The following is a 21,796-nucleotide window of genomic DNA, read 5'->3' on the forward strand; positions in this document are numbered from 1 at the left end:
TGTTACTGAGTTCATTGAAAAAATATATCTATATATACCAGGTGTTCATAAAATCTGAAAACATAGATATTTTTTTCAGATTGAAAATGCCCTTGATGAGGGGCGCCTGGGTGGCTCAGTCATGATCCTGGGGTAGAGCCCTGAGTTGGGCTCCCTGCTCAGCGGGGAGTCTGCTTCTCCCTCTTCCTCTAACCCTCCCCTCTGCTCATGCTCTCGCTCTCTCTCTCAAATGAATAAATAAAAATCCTTAAGGAAAAAAAAAGGGGGGGCGCCTGTGTGGCTCAGTCGGTTCAGCATCTGTCTTCAGCTCAGGTCATGATTTCAGGGTCCTGGGATCGAGCCCCACATCGAGCCTGCTTCTCCCTCTCCCTCTGCTGTTTCCCTCACTTGGCTCTCTGGCTCTCTCTCACTCTGTCAAATAAATAAATAAAATCTTTAAAAAAAGAAAGAAAGGAAGGAAGAAAAGAAAGAAAGAAAAAGAAAAGAAAGAAAGAAAGAAGGAAGGAAGAAAAAAAGAAAAAGAAGGAAGGAAGGAAGGAAGGAAGAAAAAGAAAGGAAGGAAGGAAGGAAGGAGGGAGGGAAGGAAGGAAGGAAGGAAGGAAGAAAATGTCCTTGATGACATTATATGTGTGTATGTGTGTGTTCTTATGTATGTTTTCAGACTTTTAGATACTCTATGGAATTTTCAGTTGGAAAATCATGAAATCAGTCAAGTAGTCAGGTATTCATATGAGCAATCAGCAAATTTCTTCAGAATCCTAAATTTGAGCTTTTAATTTCAATGATGCTTAATCAGGGAAAAACATTTTTTTCACATTTCTGAGTAATAAATGTCCAGGCTGATATCCTGAGACTAGGTATTTTATAGGTTTTGTCATCAGAAATGGAAACTCTTATCTCTTTCTTATATTAAAGAGCCCAGTAGAAACGGGGATTTTTCTTTTTGGAGGGTGCGTATTTATCATGGCTGATTTTATACCCTTCAGAGCAGTGTTGGGCATCTTTGCAAGAATCTTCTCTCAACAAACTGGTCCAGATGCTTAAAACTGCCATTATTGCTCAGTTCTCCAAGTGGACTGAACACAGTCAGAGTTACTGCAATCTTAAAGCTCTTCTAGAAGTGATGAAAGAAATACATAAGGTAAGGGTTCCTCTGAGGGGAATATATATGTCATTTTACTCAAAATCCCTTTGGTCTTTGCCAATTGGAGTCTTCTTTTGTTTTGTTTCTAAAACAGAAAATGTTTGGGAGCCTGGGTGGCTCAGTTGGTTAAGCGACTGCCTTTGGCTCAGGTCATGATCCCGGAGTCCTGGGATCAAGTCCCACATCAGGCTCCCAGCTCAGTGCAGAGCCTGCTTCTCCCTCTGACTCTCTCCCCTCTCATGCTGTTTCTCTCTCGCTCGCTCTCTAATAAATAAATAAAATCTTTAAAAAAAAATAAAACAGAAAATGTTTTATTCAGTCCTTAGAAATTCAAAATTTTGCTTGTTTTGCTGACTGGCTAGACTCTAGGCATAGACTTACATGTTTTATGTATATTACATATTTTTTATAGTATATATTAGATGAACAAATACTCAAAAATGAGAATGATTTAGCATTTTCAGTAGAGTACACAACATAATCTAGAAGTAATTTAAAGTTAGGGTACTAATAAACTTAATGATTGTTGGGGGGTAGGGAGGAGCCAGAGCATTTTAAATAAAAGAGCAGAATTAAATTAGTATTGTTCAATTAAAATAATTAGCTAAGATGATTTTATAAATATAAATTGCTAAATGCAATCAAAAGCAATTTCACCACAAAATATCAATCCCAACAGGAGAAAATATTATGTACAAAAAAGTTAGTGCTTTTCAGAAGTGTTAATGCACTGATATTTCTAAAGTAGTATATTTTTTTGGGGGGGAGAAAATCACTTTATTCTAATTCACAAATGAGAACATCACAAAAAGTGATTTAAGGAGGCACAAAAATATCTGCCCAACCCCAAATTCAAACCATCTCAATGAACTTCTATACAGTAAGAACAACCTTTTTTATTCCAATTCTGAAGAAAGCTGTATTTAATGATGAAGGAGAAGCTTAACTGGTGGTTTTACACTTTATATATTCACCGTTCACCATCAATTATATTTTTATGCTAAATTAACTTGGTTATGAGAGATGATTTTCCTTATCTTCAATTTGAACTTCTTGATTAGGCTAATCCATTTGCAAATCTGCACTGTTTCAGCACCTCGCTGAAACCTTCACAAAGCTTCAGGTCACCCTGGTTCTGGGCACACTCCAGAAACTGTTTCATCTCATAGTGGCATGGGCCAAACTGCTGCTGCTCCTGGTATGCTGGCTGGGTTCCCTAAGGCTCCTGGTAAGTGATGTCAGGCCTTGAAGGCTCAGCATTGCCTCCTCCACTGAAGCCCCCAGTGATGGCATGACCTATCGTGTGCCCGACAGCAGAGCCCACAGCCACGCCAGCTGCAGTGGTTGCCATCTGGGCCATGAGCCCTGGCTGCCGGGGCGCAGCAGCAGGTGAGCCAACAGCAGCTGGTGGAGCCGCTGCCGGAGGCTGAGCTGCTGGCGCTGGTCTAGGTGCCACTCTTGTCTGAGGTGCCCGGCTGGCCGGAGGGGCCATGCGGGAGGTGCGGCTCCGACTTCCACGCAGCATGGTGACTTGCAGAGCAGCTCAGGGTCTAGCTAAAGTAGTATATTTCTTTTTACCTAGCTTTATTGAGATATAATTGACATACAACATTGTGTAAGGTGTGCAACATATTGCTTTGATACACTTATACTTATTTGGTACACTGACTCATTTATAACCGGAAGTTTATACCCTTTGACCAATATCTCCTGATTTCCCCCATCCCCCAGCCCCTGACAACCACCGCTCTACTTTCTGTTTCTGAGTTCAGCTCATACATACATATTTTTCTTTCTCTGTCTGACTCATTTCACTTAGAATAATGTCCTGTAAGTGGCAGGATTTCCTTCTGTCTCATGGCCAAATAATATTTAGAGTATATATACATATTCTTTATCCATTCATCCATTCAGGATGCTTGTTTCCCTGTCTTGGCTTTTGTAAAAAATGACGCATTGAACATGGGGGTGCAGATATCTCTTTGAGACAGTGATTTCTCCTCCTTTGAAATGAATATATTTATTCAGATGAATATATTTTTTAATATACCCAGAAGTGGGATTGCTGGATCATATGGTGGTTCTGTTTTTAATTTCTTGAGGAACCTCCATACTGTTTTCCATAGTGGCTACACCAGTTAACACCCCCACCTGCAGTGGACAAGGGTTCCCTTTTCTCTATATCCTTGCCAACACTTATCTCTTGTCTTTCTGATGACAGCTATTCTAACAAGTATGAGGTGCTATCTCATTGTGTAGCTTTGGGTTGCATTTCCCTGATGATTAGGGATGTTGAGCATCTTTTCATGTACCTATTGGCTCTCTGTAGGTCTTCTTTGGAAAAACACCTATTCAGTTTCTCAGCCCATTTTTAAATCAGATGTTTTTGTTTTGTTTGCTCAGTGGCATGTGTTCTGTATATATTTTAGATATTCCTTTTTTTAAAATAATTTTTTAAAATTTATTTGACAGAGAGACAGAGACAGTGAGAGCAGGAACACAAGCAGGGGGAGTGGGAGAGGGAGAACAGGCTTCCCGTGGAGCAGGGAGCCCAATGCAGGACTCCATCCCAGGACCCCGGGACCGTGAACTGAGCCGAAGGCAGACGCTTAATGACTGAGCCCCCCAGGTGCCCCGATATTAATTCCTTATCAAGTATATAATTTGAAACTATTTTTCCCCATTTCATAGGCTGTGTTTTCATTTTACTTTCTTAATTTATATTCTTAGATTCTTTATTTCCTGCCTTGTATCTTTTGGATTAATTTGATTTGATAGAGGCTTATTTAGATCATTGATTTTCCACAATTGCTTCCTGTGGGAAACCTTCTTGAACCCAAGTCCTTCTCCAATCAGAAACTGTATCCCTGATGTCTGATTACTTGTTTTTACCTATTAGGCCCTGGGTCATGAGTTGGTAATCTATGCCCATGGGCAGCCTCATGTTTTTGTTATTAAAGTTTTATTGGAACACATCCACACTCACTTGTTTACATATTGTCTAAGGCCATTTTCTGCTTCAAAATGGCAGGATTGAATAGTTGCACCAGAGACTGTCTGATCCCAAGCACAAATATTTACTGTTTGGATTTAAGAAAGAGTTTGTCAACTACTATATTAGACAGTAACCTGTGTGTCAGCAAGGAGAATTTATGTTTTGTTCCACACCTGACAAATAGTATGTGCTAAAATAATATTCATTGATTAATGGAGAAAGGGCTAAATTTGTCAAAAGTACCTTGGATTTTTATGGTGCTTTTATTCCCAAGATCTAGAAATTGTTTCCAGTGAATCTGTGCCCTTAGAATTGGTTTACTAATCTCCACTGCCAACGTCTGTTATCTTTTACAGTATTTATGAAAATTGGATAAATTACAGATCAAAAAATGGAAGTTTTATATAAAGAACTCTATGTTATCAATGACAAATGCATTGGGTTTATAGAGCTCTATTCTAATTATATATTAAGCCATATGTATAATAGATTAAATCATTTATTAATAGAAAATAAAATTCACAAGTCTTGTTTTCTTTAAGGTAAACACAGCTAACTGCCAACTACCAGAAAATACTTTCAACATAAATGAAACCTCCAATTTCTTGAACATGTATGAGTATACAAGATTGTTCTTTAGGGATAACAACCTGGTAAGAATAACATTTTTATTTCTGAAAATTTTCATACTTTATAGGAGGACACATTAGTAGCTAGGTAACTCATTGATAAATCAAGATTTGAACATTGCTTCATTGCAATGCTGAATTGCTAAATTAGATGATCACTGAAAACTTAAACATCCTTCACTCACAAAACAAATGCATTTCCTTAGAAAGTTTTTCTAGGTAATTTGAATTCTTAAAAATTGATTGCAAAAAGCATACAGGGAAACAATTTAAAGTGATGAGGTAAAGCAATGAAGTTTTTTTTTTCCTTTGAATTATTAAAGCTATTATCTCTTATTTTTTAGATACGTGCAGAAAACCCCAGTTCCATTGTTTTAAGTGATTTTCCATTTATTTTTACTTTGCTATCCAAAATTCTATTATTACAAGTTGAGTCCCGTTTGAAAATGCTGGTATGTATGCTCTACTTCTTTTTTTTACTATGCAAAGTTACAAACATACACAAAATAGAGATAATGGTGTAATGAGCCCCATCACAAAGTTCCAGTCATCATCAACATATTGCCACAACTTCCCCATTGATCACTTTTGTTGGTTTTGTGGGTGTTACTATTTTAGCTGAAGTATTTTAAAGCAAATCCCCGGCCCAATTTCCTTTCACCTCTCTATACTTCAGTGCATTGTTTCTGGTTGTTTCACTCTTACTCATGCTGAGATTCATCAGTGGGTTCAGGTGGTGACCACATGATTCTTCTATTGTAATGCTTCCCATCAACATTTTATTTAATAATTCTATTCATTGTTTTAGTTGAGGTTTGCAAAATGACGTTATTTCTAATCTTATCGTTCCTTCCAGAGTTATTAACTGAATTCTGTAAAGAACTTTTCCTCATCAATACGGGCCATTTGGCTACATTCATATAGGAAAGTAGAATGATGCTTAATCCTTTTTCTTTATTTATTAAATGTTGCCAAATCACTATACGTAGAGGTTGTACCAATTTATGTTACTACCAGCAATATGCACACTATAATCAATGCAGAGTGTTATCAAGCTTTGTGCTCTTTTCCAATTCAACAGGTTAATCATGATATTTTGGCTAATTTTAATTTGCTTTTCTCGTTATTATATAATGTCTAAGTCTTCACTTTCTTTAGATAATATCCAGTGTTTTCCTTCTATGAGCAAATACTGAAATGATCTAGTAACTGCTCTTTCTCTCTCCCTTCCCTCTCCTTCTCTATCCAATTTTAGTTACTACCGTGATCTTAGTGTTTGTATTTCAAATCTTCTTAAGAGCTTCAGCTTGATATGTAAGCTCCATCTGATATTTTTTTATTCTGAAATAACGCCTAGGAGTCAATCAGTGAGTTTATTCTATTTTCCCTTTACTCCCTTCCTTTTGCTTCTTATCGGGTAGTTCGTATTATTCCCACATAACAGTTACATGCTGTTGCGTCTCTCTTACCACCAGCATCGTTAGTTCTCAAGTATTTGAGTGCTCACCCCACTCCCAGACGTTGTGCTAAAGATTTTCCAAACATGTTTTGATTGCTGAGGCCTGTCTAGGTTATTCCTCAGAAAAGGTTCCTATCTATTTATTCTTTAAAAACTCACAGGACTCAGAAGGCATACCCATTACTTTTATTAATAATTTAAAGGATGCAGGCCATCTAGGTGAAACGTGGAGAAGTCTGGGACATCACATGCAGAAAAGGAGCCGCCTCAATTATAAAACATTTCCTTGATACTCTATTATATACAGCTCATGTGACATTTCCCGATGATCCATGCCCCATAAATCCATAAATCCCAGCTTTGTTTACATAAGCAACCTGGATGGACAAGGTACATCCTGCTAAAAGCATTCCATAGATAAAGACTTTCCCTCTTGTTCCTATTATTAGTGTCTGTCATTGGCATGTTTACAAGATTTGAATTGGTCATCTCTTCGTTTCCCAACCACCTCTTTTTAAATTTTCCTAACATCCCTGGTAACAGGAGAGATTATGTTTCCTTTAAACGAGTCCTTCCCTCTGTGGTATTTTCTTCTACAGCAATGTTCTGTGTAGCAGATCTACTCTTAGTGAGGGGTTAGTGAGGGCTATGTGCATGGTGGAACCAGGGAGACTGCGTATCATGAAGGATCTAGAAAGGTTTGATTGAGTACAAGAAAACTCTCAGTGGTAGTCGTCATGGGTGAAACTAGAAAGGAGACTCCACAATCCTGACCTCCAAAGGAGAGAGGATGGCCATAGTCAAAACCGTGAACTCCAAACTATATTATCAACTCACACACATCAATGTAGGAAGGGGAAACCAATACATGGAGAATCGGAGTAGAGGAACTGGAAAATAAGATAAAATGCAGGTTTCCTGCCTAATTCTTGGTTAGGTGAAAGAAGGCTGGGGCTACAGCAGGCCACATATACCTCTCCCTGCTATAGTCAGTGGAGGATATTGCTGGCCACTCCCTGTCACTCTGAGCCACAGGTCGTGCTGCTCAGCAGTCAGTATTGCTGAAGTGTCCCAGAGCTGCAGGCTCCTGGGCCACCAGAGGAGATGACCTATAATCAGGAAGGACCAGAAATGGCACCAGCTCCACCTCCCTACCAACCTGGAACTTTACAATCAACTTCTTCGGGAAAAACCAGAAGAGTCTCGTGGAATCACGTATGATTTCTCAGGATATAGTAGCAGCGGAGATCTGGGGCAGGCTTTCCCAAGCCCAGAGTCCCATGCACACTCCTCTGAGAGGCTCACAGAGTGCTGCTCTGGGCAACCACACCCAGCCTTGAAACCTGGGACAGGGTAGCTATTATCCACCTGCCTGTTGCCAATATTTACGGGAGAGGTCCCAAAGAGAGCTAGCTACATGGGTTAAAAAAGAAAAAAAAAAAAAGAGAGAGAGAGAGAAATCTACATCGGTTTATGAGTCCTAATATTCCTTTTTGTCCTTAGGATATAGCAGAAGCCCTAGAGAAGTGTTGAAGCTCAAAGCAAGGCTAGTAAGTCCAACGCTAGATTTCTAATCCGAGGGGGTTCAGCAGAAATAAGATCCGGACTAGAGTGTAAGGAAATGTTGAAAATTCAGAAAAGCTAAATGGAAGTACTGTGTAGAGTGACTGAGAGCAGCAGGTAAAAAGTGAGGCCGCCGGTGGCATATTTTTAGGGAGCTCCCCTACAAATCAGGTGGATGGACCACAGTTATTTGAACAAGAGTTGGATCTCCTCTCAGCAAGTCTTTCCTCTGATCTTTTTCCAACGTTTAATATCATCCTTGAGCTCCTAAACTACCCTTATATTCTTGAGGATTATGGTGCTAAAACTCTGCTTTTTAAGACTGATGGTGGGGCGCCTGGGTGGCTCAGTCGTTATGTGTCTGCCTTTGGCTCAGGTCATGATCCCAGGTCCTGGGATCAAGCCCCACATCGGGCTCCCTGCTCCGCGGGAAGCCTGCTTCTCCCTCTCCCACTCCCCCTGCTTGTGTTCCTGCTCTCGCTGTCTCTCTCTCTGTCAAATAAATAAATAAAATCTTAAAAAAAAAAAAAAAAGACTGATGGTGGATGAATGGCTCAGCATACTCAATACCACTATTGCCTTTAAGGATCATGTTTACTACAAGCAAGATAGCTTGTAATTACGTAGCTGTACCTCCATGGTGACTACTCCCCTGTATATAATTCCTAGATGCCATGGTTTCACAGATCCTGTGATCTCCTTATCTTCCATTGTATAGTGTAGATATGATGCCTTTTTTTCTTAAATAATTATAATCTGAGTATATATAGCAATAGTAGCATAAGTGTATGCTATGCAGACTACATTTATTTGAAATAGTAAACACTCCCTAGTGTTCCTATGAGATTCCTAAAATATTTCTCTTTTTTTAGGACTTAAAACAGAAAGAATACCTGGATTGGGAGCAAGTGATTCTGCAATACAGTAAATCCCCTACACTTACCCTTAGAGTCAGACGAAGTCACCTAGTTGAAGATGCTCTGCGTCAGTTAAGCCAAACTGAAGACACTGACCTCTGTAAAGTATTAGTGGTACAGTAAAAAGTCTCTTCAGACATTTTTACTAATGTGAAAGGGAAACATTTATATAATATAGCAAAGGAAGAGCCTGATTTTGCAACTATAGTTATCAGCTGTATGGTTTCCAGAATTCTAGGGTGTCTGGCTGGCTCAGTTGGTACAGCGTGTGACTCTTGATCTCGAGGTTGTGAGATCGAGCCCCACACTGGGCAAAGAGATTACTTAATAAATAAAAAATAATAATTCCTTGCTTACCCTTTAGAGAAAAGCTATGGGATGTTTAATTGAATACTGAGATTATGTGTAAACTATTTGTTACCTATGGCTACAAAACTGTTGCATAATGAACCATCCCAAAGCTTAATGACTTAAAATGACAATAATTTATTACAGCGATCTGAAACTCAGCTAAGAATCTGTTAATTTAGATTGAATTCACTTGGGTGGATTTGTAGATTTTTATCTGCACTTGTTTACATGTTTGGGAGTTGGCTAGGAACTGGCTGATCTGGGCTAGATTAAGCTTGGCTGGGGCAGTTTGGCTCTGTTTTCTGTGCTTTTCATCTTCCTGGGACCAGCAAGCATGTTCTTCTCACTGCAGTGCCAGAGGTATAAGAAAGACAGCAAGTCCAATCACACAACTAACCTTGCTTTAGACAAAGCAGAGTTACCTGGCTGAACCCAAGTTAAGGGCTGATGAAATATACTCAGCCTCTTTAATGGGAGGAACTGCAAAGTCACATTAACAGACGTGGATCAAGGAGGGTAAAGCATTTGAGCTATTAACGCAATCAACAAGCAGCAGGTAGAACAGACACTTTTCCTACATTTTGGCTCTAGTTTTAGTCATAGAGTATCTACTATATTGCTTCTAATTCTAGTCATCTTTCACTTTATCCTTTGTGGGTACCTGTAGGGTGTTTATTGTGTTTATTGCAGATCATTTGCCCTGTTGATGCCATAGAAAAATGAGTAACTCTTTAGGTAAAAGCTGGACTTTGTCCAGAAGGGAGTGGATTTTCCTGGTATCAGCCATGAGAGGGAGATTTAGGCTCTCAGAGAAGAAACCAGAACCTAGAGGGTAGGACTCAGACAAGAGAGGGGGTATTTCCCACCCTGGGACTAAATGGAAAACAAACTACTTTATAAGCCAGACTTTGTAGTTGTATATTTCCTTCTGTATCTATTTTCTAGGGAGTGGATTTTCCTGGTATCAGCCATGAGAGGGAGACTTAGGTTCTCAGAGAAGAAACCAGAACCTAGAGGGTAGGAGTCAGACAGTTAGACCCTGGGCCTAATTGGAAAACAACCTATTTTATAAGCCAGACTTTGTAGTTGCATATTTCCTTCTGTATCTACTTTCTTTTAAATCTTGATTATGAGGAAATCAGTAGAAAATTATTCTGCCCACAGGAGATGACAAAGAGGTAGAAAGGTGAACTTCAAGGTAGATCCAATCCAAATATAGACTCGGAACAAGGCAAGGTTGTCAAAGCCAATTATGTGTGGGTCCTGACCACAGTGAAAGCAGACTTGCTGGTTTAAGTGAGCAGAAATTGGAAAAGTGGAAGTGAGCTTAATTTGTTATTGGGATATCCAGATGGAAGGTTAAGGTGGGCCCCTGGAGATGAGATGATGGTCTGTGGCCAAGGAATTGGGTGATCTGTGGCAGAGTTAAGATCTTCCAGGCAAAGAAAGGAGAAAGAGAATGCTTAGTGGGGCTTAGTGATGCTTATCTTAAAAAAATAAAAAGCTGGCTAATCATCCAACTCTTCATTTTGGCTCAGGTTGTGATCTCAGGGTCATGGGAACGAGCTCTGCATCAGGCTTCACATTCAGTGGGGAGTCTGCTTAGGACTCTTTCTCCCTCTCCCTCTGCCCCTCCCTCCCTGTGTGCACTCTCTCCCTCTCAAAAATAATAAATAAAAACAAAATCTTTAAAAATAAATAAATAAAAAGATAAAAAGAAACTGGCCAGGAAAGGAAGCAGAAAAGTAGTTAGAGAGGTAGGAAGAAAACTGGGATAGTATTGGCCACAAAGACCCAAGGTAGATTTAGAGAAGGACAGTTCCTGCAGCATAACTTTTAACAAAGCTAGAACAGTTTTGGCTTCTTAAACTTCATACTTGGGTAGGTTAAGTTGCCATATGTGTTCAGTGTGAATAATGTTTAAGTTGAAAGTATTGTAAAAAAATTAATTTTTTCAAAAATATTTTTAAAAATAAATAAGGGGCTCCTGGCTGGCTCAGTCAGTTGGGTAGAATGTGCAGTTCTTGATCTCAGTGTTGTGAGTTCGAGCCCCATGTTGGGTGTACTGATTCCTTAAAACTGAAGTCTTTAAAAAATAAAATAAAATTTGAAGGTAAATAATAGTAGAACTGAAGAAAGGAAAAGAAAAGGACAGTTCATAATGACTTCCCACACAAGAGCTATGGGCAGTCTGGTCTGATGGTTCCTTCAGAGGTGCTAAACCCAGGGGGACTGGGAGGGTAATTTATCAGAAGTTAAAATGAGGGAAGAGGCAGGAGAAACCAAATAGCTGTTGACTGGAGCCAAAGTTGTAAAGTCTGAATGATGAGATGAAGATAGACAGTAAGGCAGAAGAACCAGGGACCTGAAGCACATCAAAATGTGGTTCAAGACTCTGGTCAACATAATTGGTGAGTGCTAAGTCTTGCTAGAATCCCTCTTTACTTGGTTCATGTGGCAGTGTAAAGGACTCACACACACACTAATCTGACAGTGAATGGGTTCACTACGTCTGCCGCTCAGCAGGAAATTGAGGGAGAACAGATTGCAGTGAAGTGTGGGATTGAAGGGGTATGGGATTCCAGGAATTCTGATGATTGCAGGAGGTTTGAAACTTTTCCACAAGGATCAAGGCATCATATTTTAAATCTGAGCCTGTGAATGTGTTCTCTTTCCTCAGACTGAATTTATTAAAGAAATTCGTTCTTGGGGGCACGGGGTAATATCCGAGTTCTTCTACAGTATATTTGAAGAGATGACCAAGACAGAATATGGAATGTTCATGTATCCCGAAGAGGGTTCCTACATGTGGTTTCCTGTCAGTGTAAGTCTTTTATTTTCTTACAGTTTTTCAGAACAGAAAAAGTATACCATATACTTGCAACATGAAAACCATGATAATAATGTAAAATTAGGTCATGTAGAGAGCCTTGCTACTCAAGATAAGGTCCACAGAGCAGCAGCTTGAGCATCACTTGGGGGCTATTAGAAAAGCAGAATCTCAGGTCCCACCCCAGATGAGAGCATGTATTCTATAAGATTCCCAGGTGCTTCTATGCATGTTAAATTTTTAAACAGCTTTTATGAAGTGTAGTTGAGATACAATGACCTACACATCAGGTGTCCAATTGGTTAAGTTTGTTTTGTTTTGTTTTTAATTTTATTATGTTATGTTAGTCACCATACAATACATCATTAGTTTTTGATGTAGTGTTCCATGATTCATTGTTCGTGTATAACACCCAGTGCTCCACGCAGAACGTGCCCTCTTTAATACCCATCACCGGGCTAACCCATCCCCCCACCCCCCTCCCCTCTAGAACCCTCAGTTTGTTTCTCAGAGTCCATAGTCTCTCATGGTTCATCTCTCCCTCCGATTCCCTCCCTTCTTTTTCCCCTTCCTTCTCCTAATATCCTCCATGTTATTCCTCATGTTCCACAAATAAGTGAAACCATATGGTAATTGACTTTCTCTGCTTGACTTATTTCACTTAGCATAATCTCCTCCAGTCCCATCCATGTTGATGTCCAATTCGTTAAGTTTTGATTACACATATACCCATGAAACTACCACCACAACCAAATAATGACATATTCATCATTCCTCCAAATTTCCTCATACCCCTTTCTAATCCCACCCTCCACACACTTCCTGTCCCATGACCATACAACCACTGATCTGATTTCTGTCATTATGGAGTAGTTTGAATTTCCTAAAATTTTATATAAATTCTAAGATTTCTATTCCAGGGCCAGCCTTGCTGTTAGCAGGTGAATGACTTTGGGCCACTTACGTAATAGCCTTAATCTACTTGCCCTATTTACTTCTTTTTTTTATTAGATTTTTTTTTTTTTATTTATTTGCAAGAGAGAGAGTGAGAGACAGAGCATGAGAGGGAGGAGGGTCAGAGGGAGAAGCAGACTCCCCGCTGAGCAGGGAGCCTGACGTGGGACTCCAGGATCATGACCCAAGCCGAAGGCAGTTGCTTAACCAACTGAGCCACCCGGGCGCCCCTTTTTAAAGATTTTATTTATTTGGCAGAGAGAGACACAGTGAGAGAGGGAACACAAGCAGGGGGCGTGGGAGAGGGAGAAGCGGGCTTCCCGCGGAGCGGGGATCCCGATGCTGGGCTCGATCCCAAGACCCTGGGACCATGACCTGAGCCGAAGGCAGACGCATAACGACTGAGCCACCCAGGCGCCCCGCCCTATTTACTTCTTACAGCGATTGTGAGGATAAATGTTAAAAATGCATTTAGAGAGATGTCTGGGTGGCACAGTAGGTTAAGCGTCTACCTTCGGCTCAGGTCATGATCCCAGGGTCCTGAGATGGAGTCCCGCACTGGGTTCCCTGTCAGCGGGGAGTCTGCTTCTCCTTCTGCCTGCAGCTCCCCCAGCTTGTGCGCTCTTTCTCTCTCTCTCTCTGACAAATAAATAAATAAATATTTTTAAAAAAATGCATTTAGGATTTTCAGGCTAGTGGTCTCTTGGCTGCTCTGTAGCGATGGCCTGGCAAGATGTGGCGTTTTTCCTCATCTGGGACTACAAAGTACAGAGAGAAGAGTGAAGCCTGTTTCATCAGGCTTCATCATCTTTCCTTCTTCCTTCCACCCACCTTCATGGTCAGCAGCATCACCTTCCCTGACCCATATGCTTGTCCCTGTCAGCATACCTAGGCTGAGGGCAGTATCACTGAAGGGGACACACATGACATGCCTGATGCACAATGAAAGTGCAGATAAAGTGTACTCTTCCTTCTGCAGTGTCTTTTCTACATGAATTTGAAGGCAAAGACTATAAAATTAAATAATGACAACCTTGGCTTATAAGGCTATATGAGCATATATTTTTTTTTTATTCCAGATATGTTGTCAGTAACAAAAAGTAAATTCATTTATTTAATATTCTGAACTGTTTATATTTTAACTTATGGAAGAAATTTAAATTGTATTAAAGCCTGTATAGGAAGCTCAAACTTTATTTTCCTGAAGCCCACTTTGTTTCTAATTTGTGACTTTTAGAAAAGGGAACCAAACAAATTTTTACTAATCTCATTATCCCTTTGGACTCTTGATTACTTCTAATACATTAGGGATTTTTTTTCTTTTCCTTTTCCAGCCTAAATTTGAGAAGAAGAGATATTTCCTTTTTGGAATACTGTGTGGACTCTCCCTAAACAACTCAAATGTCACCAACCTTCCTTTTCCACTGGCTCTGTTTAAGAAACTTCTGGACCAAAAGCCATCATTGCAAGATTTAAAAGAACTCAGTCCTCTTCTAGGGAAGTAAGTAATGTTTTTCCAGAGCTATAGTTAAGTCTCAGTAATTCAGGAACAAATGATGTTAATCACACACATACACACAGAGACAGGGTCTTCAATTTCAATAAATATATACTCTTCTGATGAATTTGAATTTTAGCCTGACTTATAATAATAAAGTATGCCTTCAAAAATAAAGAAAAGCCAAATGCTCTTCTCTCTCTCTTTTTTTAAGATTTTATTTATTTATTCATGAGAGAGAGAGAGAAGCAGAGGCAGAGGGAGAAGCAGGCTCCCCGCTGAGCAGGAAGCCTGATGTGGGACTCGATCCCAGGACCCTGGGATCATGACCTGAGCTGGAGGCAGATGCTTAACCATCTGAGTCACCCAGGCACCTGCCAAAGGCTCTTCTAATGATCAACCTACAACAAACAGTGCTCTGGCCTAATATCTTGAATTTATCTAGATGGAAACGGTACACAATATTCTTTTTTTTTTTGAAAGATTTTATTTATTCATTTAGAGAGAGAGAGACAGAGAGCACGGGTAGAGGGGCAGAGGGAGAGGGAGAAAGAAAATCTCAAGCGGACTTCACACTCAGCCCAGAGTCTAACGTGGGGCTCAATCCCATGACCCTGAGGTCATGACTTGAGCTGAAATTAAGAGTAGGAAGCCTTCTGGGGGCGCCTGGGTGGCTCAGATGGTTGAGCGTCTGCCTTCGGCTCAGGTCATGATCCCAGGGTCCTGGGATCGAGCCCCGCATCAGGCTCCCTGCTCCGCGGGGAGTCTGCTTCTCCCTCTCCCTCTGCCTCTCCCCTTGCTCGTGCTCTCTCTCTCTCTGTATCTATCTCTGTGTCTGGAAGGAATAAATAAAAAAATCTTAAAAAAAAAAAAAAGAGTAGGATGCTTAACCACTGAGCCACTCAGGTGCCCCAGAAACAATACACAATATTTTTAATGAGAATCATGCATGCTATATTTATTTTAATAAATCATAGTCATTTAATAATTTTTTAAAGAACTGATTTATTTATCTGACACAGAGAGAGAGAGAGAGAGAGAGAGCGCGCACAAGCAGGGGAAGCAGCAGGCAGAGCGGGAGAAGCAGGCTCCCCGTGGAGCAGGGAGCCCGATGTGGGGCTCCCCAGGATCATGACCCGAGCCAAAGGCAGGCATTTAACCAACGGAGCCACCCAGGTGCCCCTCATTCAATTTATAGTCATCAACTTTATTTTTTAAGTATTGAAAAATACTTGTTCTAAGTGAAAAGGCAAACTATATCCCATGAGGAAAATACTAGCAACAGATTTGATAGACAAAGGATTAGTACGGCTGATGTATAAATATAAATATATATATGTGTGTGTGTGTGTGTGTGTGTGTCATCACACAGAAATCTATATGGCTGAGGGTGTGTGTGTGTATATATATATATATATATATATATTTGGCTAATCAAAAAATGAAAATATGCTCAACCTTCCTAGTATTTGAGGAAATATAAATGAAAATGAGACGTCCTTTTTCTGCTTACAGACTGACAAATGTTAAAAAGTTTTTCATAAAATACAGATTTGGCAACAGATTGGGGAAAAGGATTCTCTTCTCAAATACTATTAGTGTAAGGATAAACTGCCTAGATTTACACTGTTATGCCCTGACAGTCTAGAGAACAGGGTTTCTCAACCTTGGCCACACTGAGATTTGGGGCTAGATAATTCTTTGTTGTGGAAAGCTGATCTGGGCATTGTAGGATGTTTAACAGCTAATGGGGCTGCTGCCCACTAGATGTCCGGTAGTGACCTTCCCCCTAATTGTAACCACCAAAGATGTCTCCAGATTTTGCCAGATGTTCTCTAGGGAACAAAATCACCCCTGATTGGGAATCACTGGTCTACAGGAAGGGGCTCCTTTCTGTAATTTCCGTCAAGACATAGCAGTGTCTATGTATTAGCAGTGGCCCAACCAAACTGTAAAAAGAAGTTAACTCTAAGAAGAGGGAGTGGGAAGGTAAGGACGTGACATTTTATACATTTCTATACTGTCCAAGATTTTTTCTACTGAACGTTTATTATTTTTGAAATGTTAGAAGATCCAAAAATATAACTTATTTTTAATTTTAATTTTTTAATTAAATATTACTTTTTAAATGAAAATTTTCATTAGGAATTTGCAAGAAGTTCTAAATAATGAAGCTGATGACATTGGAGAACTTTACATATATTTTTCTGTAAGTACCCATGTAAGCCAGATTATCGTTTAGCTTTCATCTGTTTTTTAGAATAATTTTTATTATATTACCTTAAATATGGGATTCCTTTTTATTTTTTTATTTTTATTTATTTATTTTTAAAGATTTATTTATTTGAGAGAATGAGAGAGAGAGAGTACATGAGAGGGGATAGGGTCAGAGGGAGAAGCAGACTCCCTGCTGAGAGCAGGGAGCCCGATGTGGGACTCGATCCTGGGACTCCGGGATCATGACCTGAGCCAAAGGCAGTCGCTTAACCAACTGAGCCACCCAGGCGCCCTGGGATTCCTTTTTAGAAAAATTTTCTTCCCTGCCCCCTTGGGATTCCTTTTTTGAAGCATATTTTACTTCTGTATTGTATGACTTTGCTCACACCTGCTGCTTCTTTGATACCTCATGTTTACATACTCTCAAAGAAAGTGAAATACAGCAATTATGCAATCGGTGTGAACACTGTAAACCACTAAATGCTTAGGACTATATACAACATATACTAGGGTAGGTTTTTAAATTTTTATATGTTTTTAAAGGGCTGAACTACATAAATAATTATTTAGTTCCCAGTTATTTATAGTTATAGGGAAAAATGTACTGGCAATAATGGTATTGTGGTTGTGTTGGGGAGGAAGAATTTATTCTTTCAAAGTCCTTCTAGTTGGATCAAGAATCAAATTGACATGACAAAGATTAACAGTGGGATATCAAATTTAATTTTGTATGTACAAGGAATCCATACAGACATGGAAATTTCAAAGACAGGCAAAATGAGGTATATATGTCATTCTGAACTAAGGAGAAGGAGGTAGGGGCCTGGGACTTCAGAGGGAAGAAATGCAATTTATAGGAAGATGAAAAAAGAGCAAATGTTTGGTAAACAAATGTTTGCTGGGCCACTCAGCAACAATGGGACATAGAGGACTTTGATCAAAAAGGCCTTGCTAGGTTCCTCTCTGCCCAGCATGCCTAGTTCAGAGTATACTATAGATTCCTATGGTGATAGCTCTCTTCCTGGAGCAGGACCACTATCTAAATTCTTTTTAGACAGTTGAGGGGGAAGTAAAGAGCTTTTCCTGAATCTGCTGGAGGTTTTTGAAATTTTGTTTTCTTTTTTTCTGATTCTGCTGGTTTTTGATTGCTTTTTAACTCAGAAACAATCTTCATGCTAAAGTGGCCCATCATGGGGCAACTTGCCCATGGCCCCTGCAGTTGAATTATTCAGACTTTCTTTCATGTTTGGTACCTGAATATATTTTGGTTACAGATACACTGGGACAAAAAAGATGTTGCTTTAATTCCAAATGGGATCTCTGTACCTGTGGACCAAACCAACAAGTAAGTTTTGAGACTCAGAACATCTGCTATGAATACACATGTTTGCTATCACTATAATTTATACATATATTTTAGCTTCTCAGGTGATCATTTTAGCTTTTCATCTCTGAGAAAGATAAAAAGGTTACAGGGTAAGAGAAGGGGAAAAAGGAGTGAGGATTAAATATCTCCTTTGCAGAACTTTTCACTAGTTATTCATTTAACAATTATTTTTGAGCCCTTCCTCTGTACCAGATCCTATTCCGGGTGTCAGAGATACAGCCGTGAAACAGACAGACAAAACCTGGAGCTTAAATTCCAGTGGGGCAGAAAGACCATATATAAACAAATTATTATGTAATAGGATGTCAGATAAGGAGGAGCACTGTGATAAAAGTTCATTAAGAGATTTACAGTAGTGTTATGCTGGAGCCAGCTGGCATCCGCTTGTGAGAGCTGTTAAATTTTCAAAAATGTTGAGAGTTTATTATTCAAGTATTAGTAGCATGAAATCAGCTGTGGTGGGAATATTTACACCACAGAACCGGCAAATGCTGCAAATGAGGGTCCGCTTCCATTTTCTTCTCTTTAGAGAACTGGTTCACCATTTACCAGCACACCACTGGTTCCAGGGGGTGGCAGAATGGGGTCAGATAGGACAGTCCTAGTGGACGGTCCATGAAGCTGCTCAAAGGGTGGGAGGCTATCATGTTTCTGGTGGCTGTGTGGTGGAAACAGCTCCTCCCTGCCGTCAGGAAATTCATCATGGGGGGAAAAGACAGACTTTTGCAGAAATCATTGCCACACGGTGACACATGTTATGAGAGAGGAGGGAGAGGGGAACAGAGGACCAACCCTGAGGAAGTCATGTTGCTGTGGACCTCTGATGGTTGACAGAAGTCAGCACGTAAAGAAGGCAGCATGCCATGGCCTAACTGTGAGTGAGACAGGGAGCCCCCAGAGCTGAAGACTGGCCCGGTCAAAGATTCAAATGCCAAGTGGGAAGAGGCTGCTGTGTCAGGCAGGAGTCAGGCAGGAGTCAGATCAGGGAAGTTTGGAAGTTACCCTAAGGGCAACGGAAAGAAGATCTTTGAAAGATTTTAAGTTGGAGAATTACATATTCAGATGAGTGGTTTTTTTTTTTTTAAAGATTTTATTTATTTATTTGACAGAGAGAGAGAGAGAGAACAAGTAGGCAGAGAGGCAGGCAGAGGGAGAGGTAGAAGCAGGCTCCCTGCTTAGCAGGGAGCCTAACGCAGGACTCGATCCCAGGACCCTGGAATCATGACCTGAGCCAAAGGCGGCTGCTTAACCGGCTGAGCCACCCAGGCGCCCTCAGATGAGTGTTTTAAAAGTATCTCTCTTGGAGGAAAAGGGCAGCAATGAACAAAGTGTCCTGCTTCATACTCCAAGGTTCTTTCCTCCAGCTGACCACAGGTTTTTACTTCCCTCTGAATTTTTTTTTTAACAGAGAGAGACACAGCGAGAGAGGGAACACAAGCAGGGGGAGTGGGAGAGGGAGAAGCAGGCTTCCCGCAGAGCAGGGAGCCCGATGTGGGGCTTGATCCCAGGACCCTGGGATCCTGACCTGAGCTGAAGGCAGATGCTTAAAGACTGAGCCACCCAGGAGCCCCTCCCTCTGAATAATTTATTTTTTTCTCAATAGAAATGGTAAAAAGGGCAAAGTAGAGAATTTTAGTCAATGGCAAAGTATTTTATGGCTTTTTTTTTTTTTTTTTGCTTCCCTCAAGGAAAGAATATGTTTCTGCATGCATTGATTACATTTTCAACACCTCTGTAAAGGCAGTTTATGAGGAATTTCAGAGAGGATTTTATAAAGTCTGTGACAAGGAAATACTTCTTAAACTTTTCCATCCTGAAGAACTAATGACAGCAGTGGTTGGAAGTACTGATTATGACTGGAAACAGTTTGAAGAGGTTGGTGATAACTAAAGTGCCCCTACTTCTTCCAAACAACTTCTGCATATTCCCCCTAAAAAACATTTTTCTCCCTCTTTTTCTCAAGAATTCACAATATGCTCCAGGATACCATAAATCACATCCTACTATACTGATGTTTTGGAAAGCTTTCCACAAATTAACCTTGGAGGAAAAGAGAAAATTCCTCTGTAAGTATTACTAATAGATGGATTTATAACTATATATCTTTTTTTTTTTTTAAAGATTTCATTTATTTATTAGATGGTAAGAAAGAACACAAGCAGGGGGAGCGGCAGGCAGAGGGAGAGGGAGAACCACACTCCCCGTTGAGCAGGGAACCTGCCACGGGGCTCGATGCCGGGACTCTGGGATCACGACCAGAGCCTAAGGCAGATGCTTAACCAACTGAGCCACCCAGGCGCCCCTATAATTATATATCTTTTTAAAAGATAAATATTTGCAGGGGCGCCTGGGTGGCTCAGTCGTTAAGCGTCTGCCTTTGGCTCAGGTCGTGATCCCAGGGTCCTGGGATCGAGCCCCGCATTGGGCTCCGGGCTCTGTGGGAAGCCTGCTTCTCCCTCTCCCACTCCCCCTGCTTGTGTTCCCCGTCTCACTGTGTCTCTCTCTGTCAAATAAATAAATAAAATCTTTTAAAAAAATAAAAGATAAATATTTGCCATGAAGTCATTATTAAATTTTTTTTTAAGTTTATTTATTTAAGTAATCTCTACAGCCAACATAAGGCTTAAGCTCATAACCCCAAGATCAAGAGTAGCATGCTCTTCTGACTGAGCCAGTCGGGCACTCCGCCATGAAATCATTATTAATAGTAGGTCACACGTGTCAACAGCAAAGCCAGGCTTCCCAAGCCAATGTTCTTTCTCTTATATAAGCCTGGTTTCCCAATTAAAAAAAAAAAAAGATAATAAAAAAGATACCACTAGTTGCCTCCTAATCAAGCCTTTACTCTCACATTCCTATCTTTATTTATCTAAGTCCTATGGAATTAGGATTATAATACTAATAGCAGTGACCACTGATGATAATACTAACAGCCTTTATAAAGTGTGCTTACTCTATGGCAGGCATTGTAGTGACCACTTCATATCTGTTACCTCCCTTTATCCTAAGAGCCATGTTTTGAGGTATGGTACTTATTTTTTTCCTCATTTCAGATCTGAGGAAAAGAGGCTTGGTACATTTAGTAGCTTGCCTATATTCAGACAGCTGGTGAGCATAAGAAACAGATTCTGAACCCAACAGGCTGATCCAAAGCCAAGTCTCTGAACCACTAAACTGTGGCCTTGTGGTACAAGAACTTCTCTTGGTGGGAACAGTAAAGTTTCCCTAGGGCAGATTTAATGACTTATTCTCTCACTGTCCGTCCCATTTTTCAGTCATTCTGGAGATACACATCTTCTTGCTATTTTTTTTTTAAAGATTTTATTTATTGGAGAGAGAGAAAATGAGAGATAGAGAGCACGAGAGGGAAGAGGGTCAGAGGGAGAAGCATACTCCCTGCTGAGCAGGGAGCCCGATGTGGGGCTCGATCCCGGGACTCCAGGATCATGACCTGAGCTGAAGGCAGTCGCTTAACCAACTGAGCCACCCAGGCGCCCTCTTCTTGCTATTTTTCTTGCTCCTGAGGACACTGGAGGACAATTCCAACTTCACAAACCTCAACTACTTCTCCACAAGCCCAAACTACCTGTTTCATCTTCTCTCTTAATGGGAAACTTTTGCTTCAGCCCACTGATTCCACTGTCTATGTATTCAGTGCATTTACTTACATCTTCCTACCTCTGGCTTTTTCTTGGGCTTTCCCCCTCTGCCTTGAAAGCTTACCCAACTCCTTTCCTGGAGAACTAACTGGCCAGATGTGACGCCTGTAGTATCCCTGCTCCCCCAGCCAGATGCCGCCTTCGTTAGCCTCTTCACATCAGACTTCCTAGTTGAGCTAAATTAAACTTCCAT

General features: G+C 40.4%; 1 protein-coding gene and 1 pseudogene across 2 annotated transcripts in view; one reads left to right on the plus strand and one right to left on the minus strand.

The window, feature by feature from the left end:
• The window catches only part of HERC6 (HECT and RLD domain containing E3 ubiquitin protein ligase family member 6), a 57,752-nt gene that overhangs the window by 33,992 nt on the left and 1,964 nt on the right, over positions 1–21,796 (plus strand). The window contains exons 13-22 of one of the 2 annotated variants that reach the window (XM_027597401.2): positions 987–1,141; positions 4,682–4,792; positions 5,113–5,220; positions 8,663–8,821; positions 11,739–11,882; positions 14,177–14,343; positions 16,486–16,549; positions 17,832–17,902; positions 19,633–19,819; positions 19,908–20,010. In XM_027597401.2, the coding sequence (XP_027453202.1) occupies positions 987–1,141; positions 4,682–4,792; positions 5,113–5,220; positions 8,663–8,821; positions 11,739–11,882; positions 14,177–14,343; positions 16,486–16,549; positions 17,832–17,902; positions 19,633–19,819; positions 19,908–20,010 (1,269 nt within the window). The remainder of the gene's footprint in view (positions 1–986; positions 1,142–4,681; positions 4,793–5,112; positions 5,221–8,662; positions 8,822–11,738; positions 11,883–14,176; positions 14,344–16,485; positions 16,550–17,831; positions 17,903–19,632; positions 19,820–19,907; positions 20,011–21,796) is intronic. The other variant, XM_027597402.2, reaches the window with a different exon arrangement.
• LOC113924101 lies at positions 1,979–2,669 on the minus strand (annotated as a pseudogene).

The sequence above is a fragment of the Zalophus californianus genome, chromosome 2 (assembly GCF_009762305.2).
Source record: "Zalophus californianus isolate mZalCal1 chromosome 2, mZalCal1.pri.v2, whole genome shotgun sequence".
NCBI classification, from domain to species: Eukaryota; Metazoa; Chordata; class Mammalia; order Carnivora; family Otariidae; genus Zalophus; species Zalophus californianus.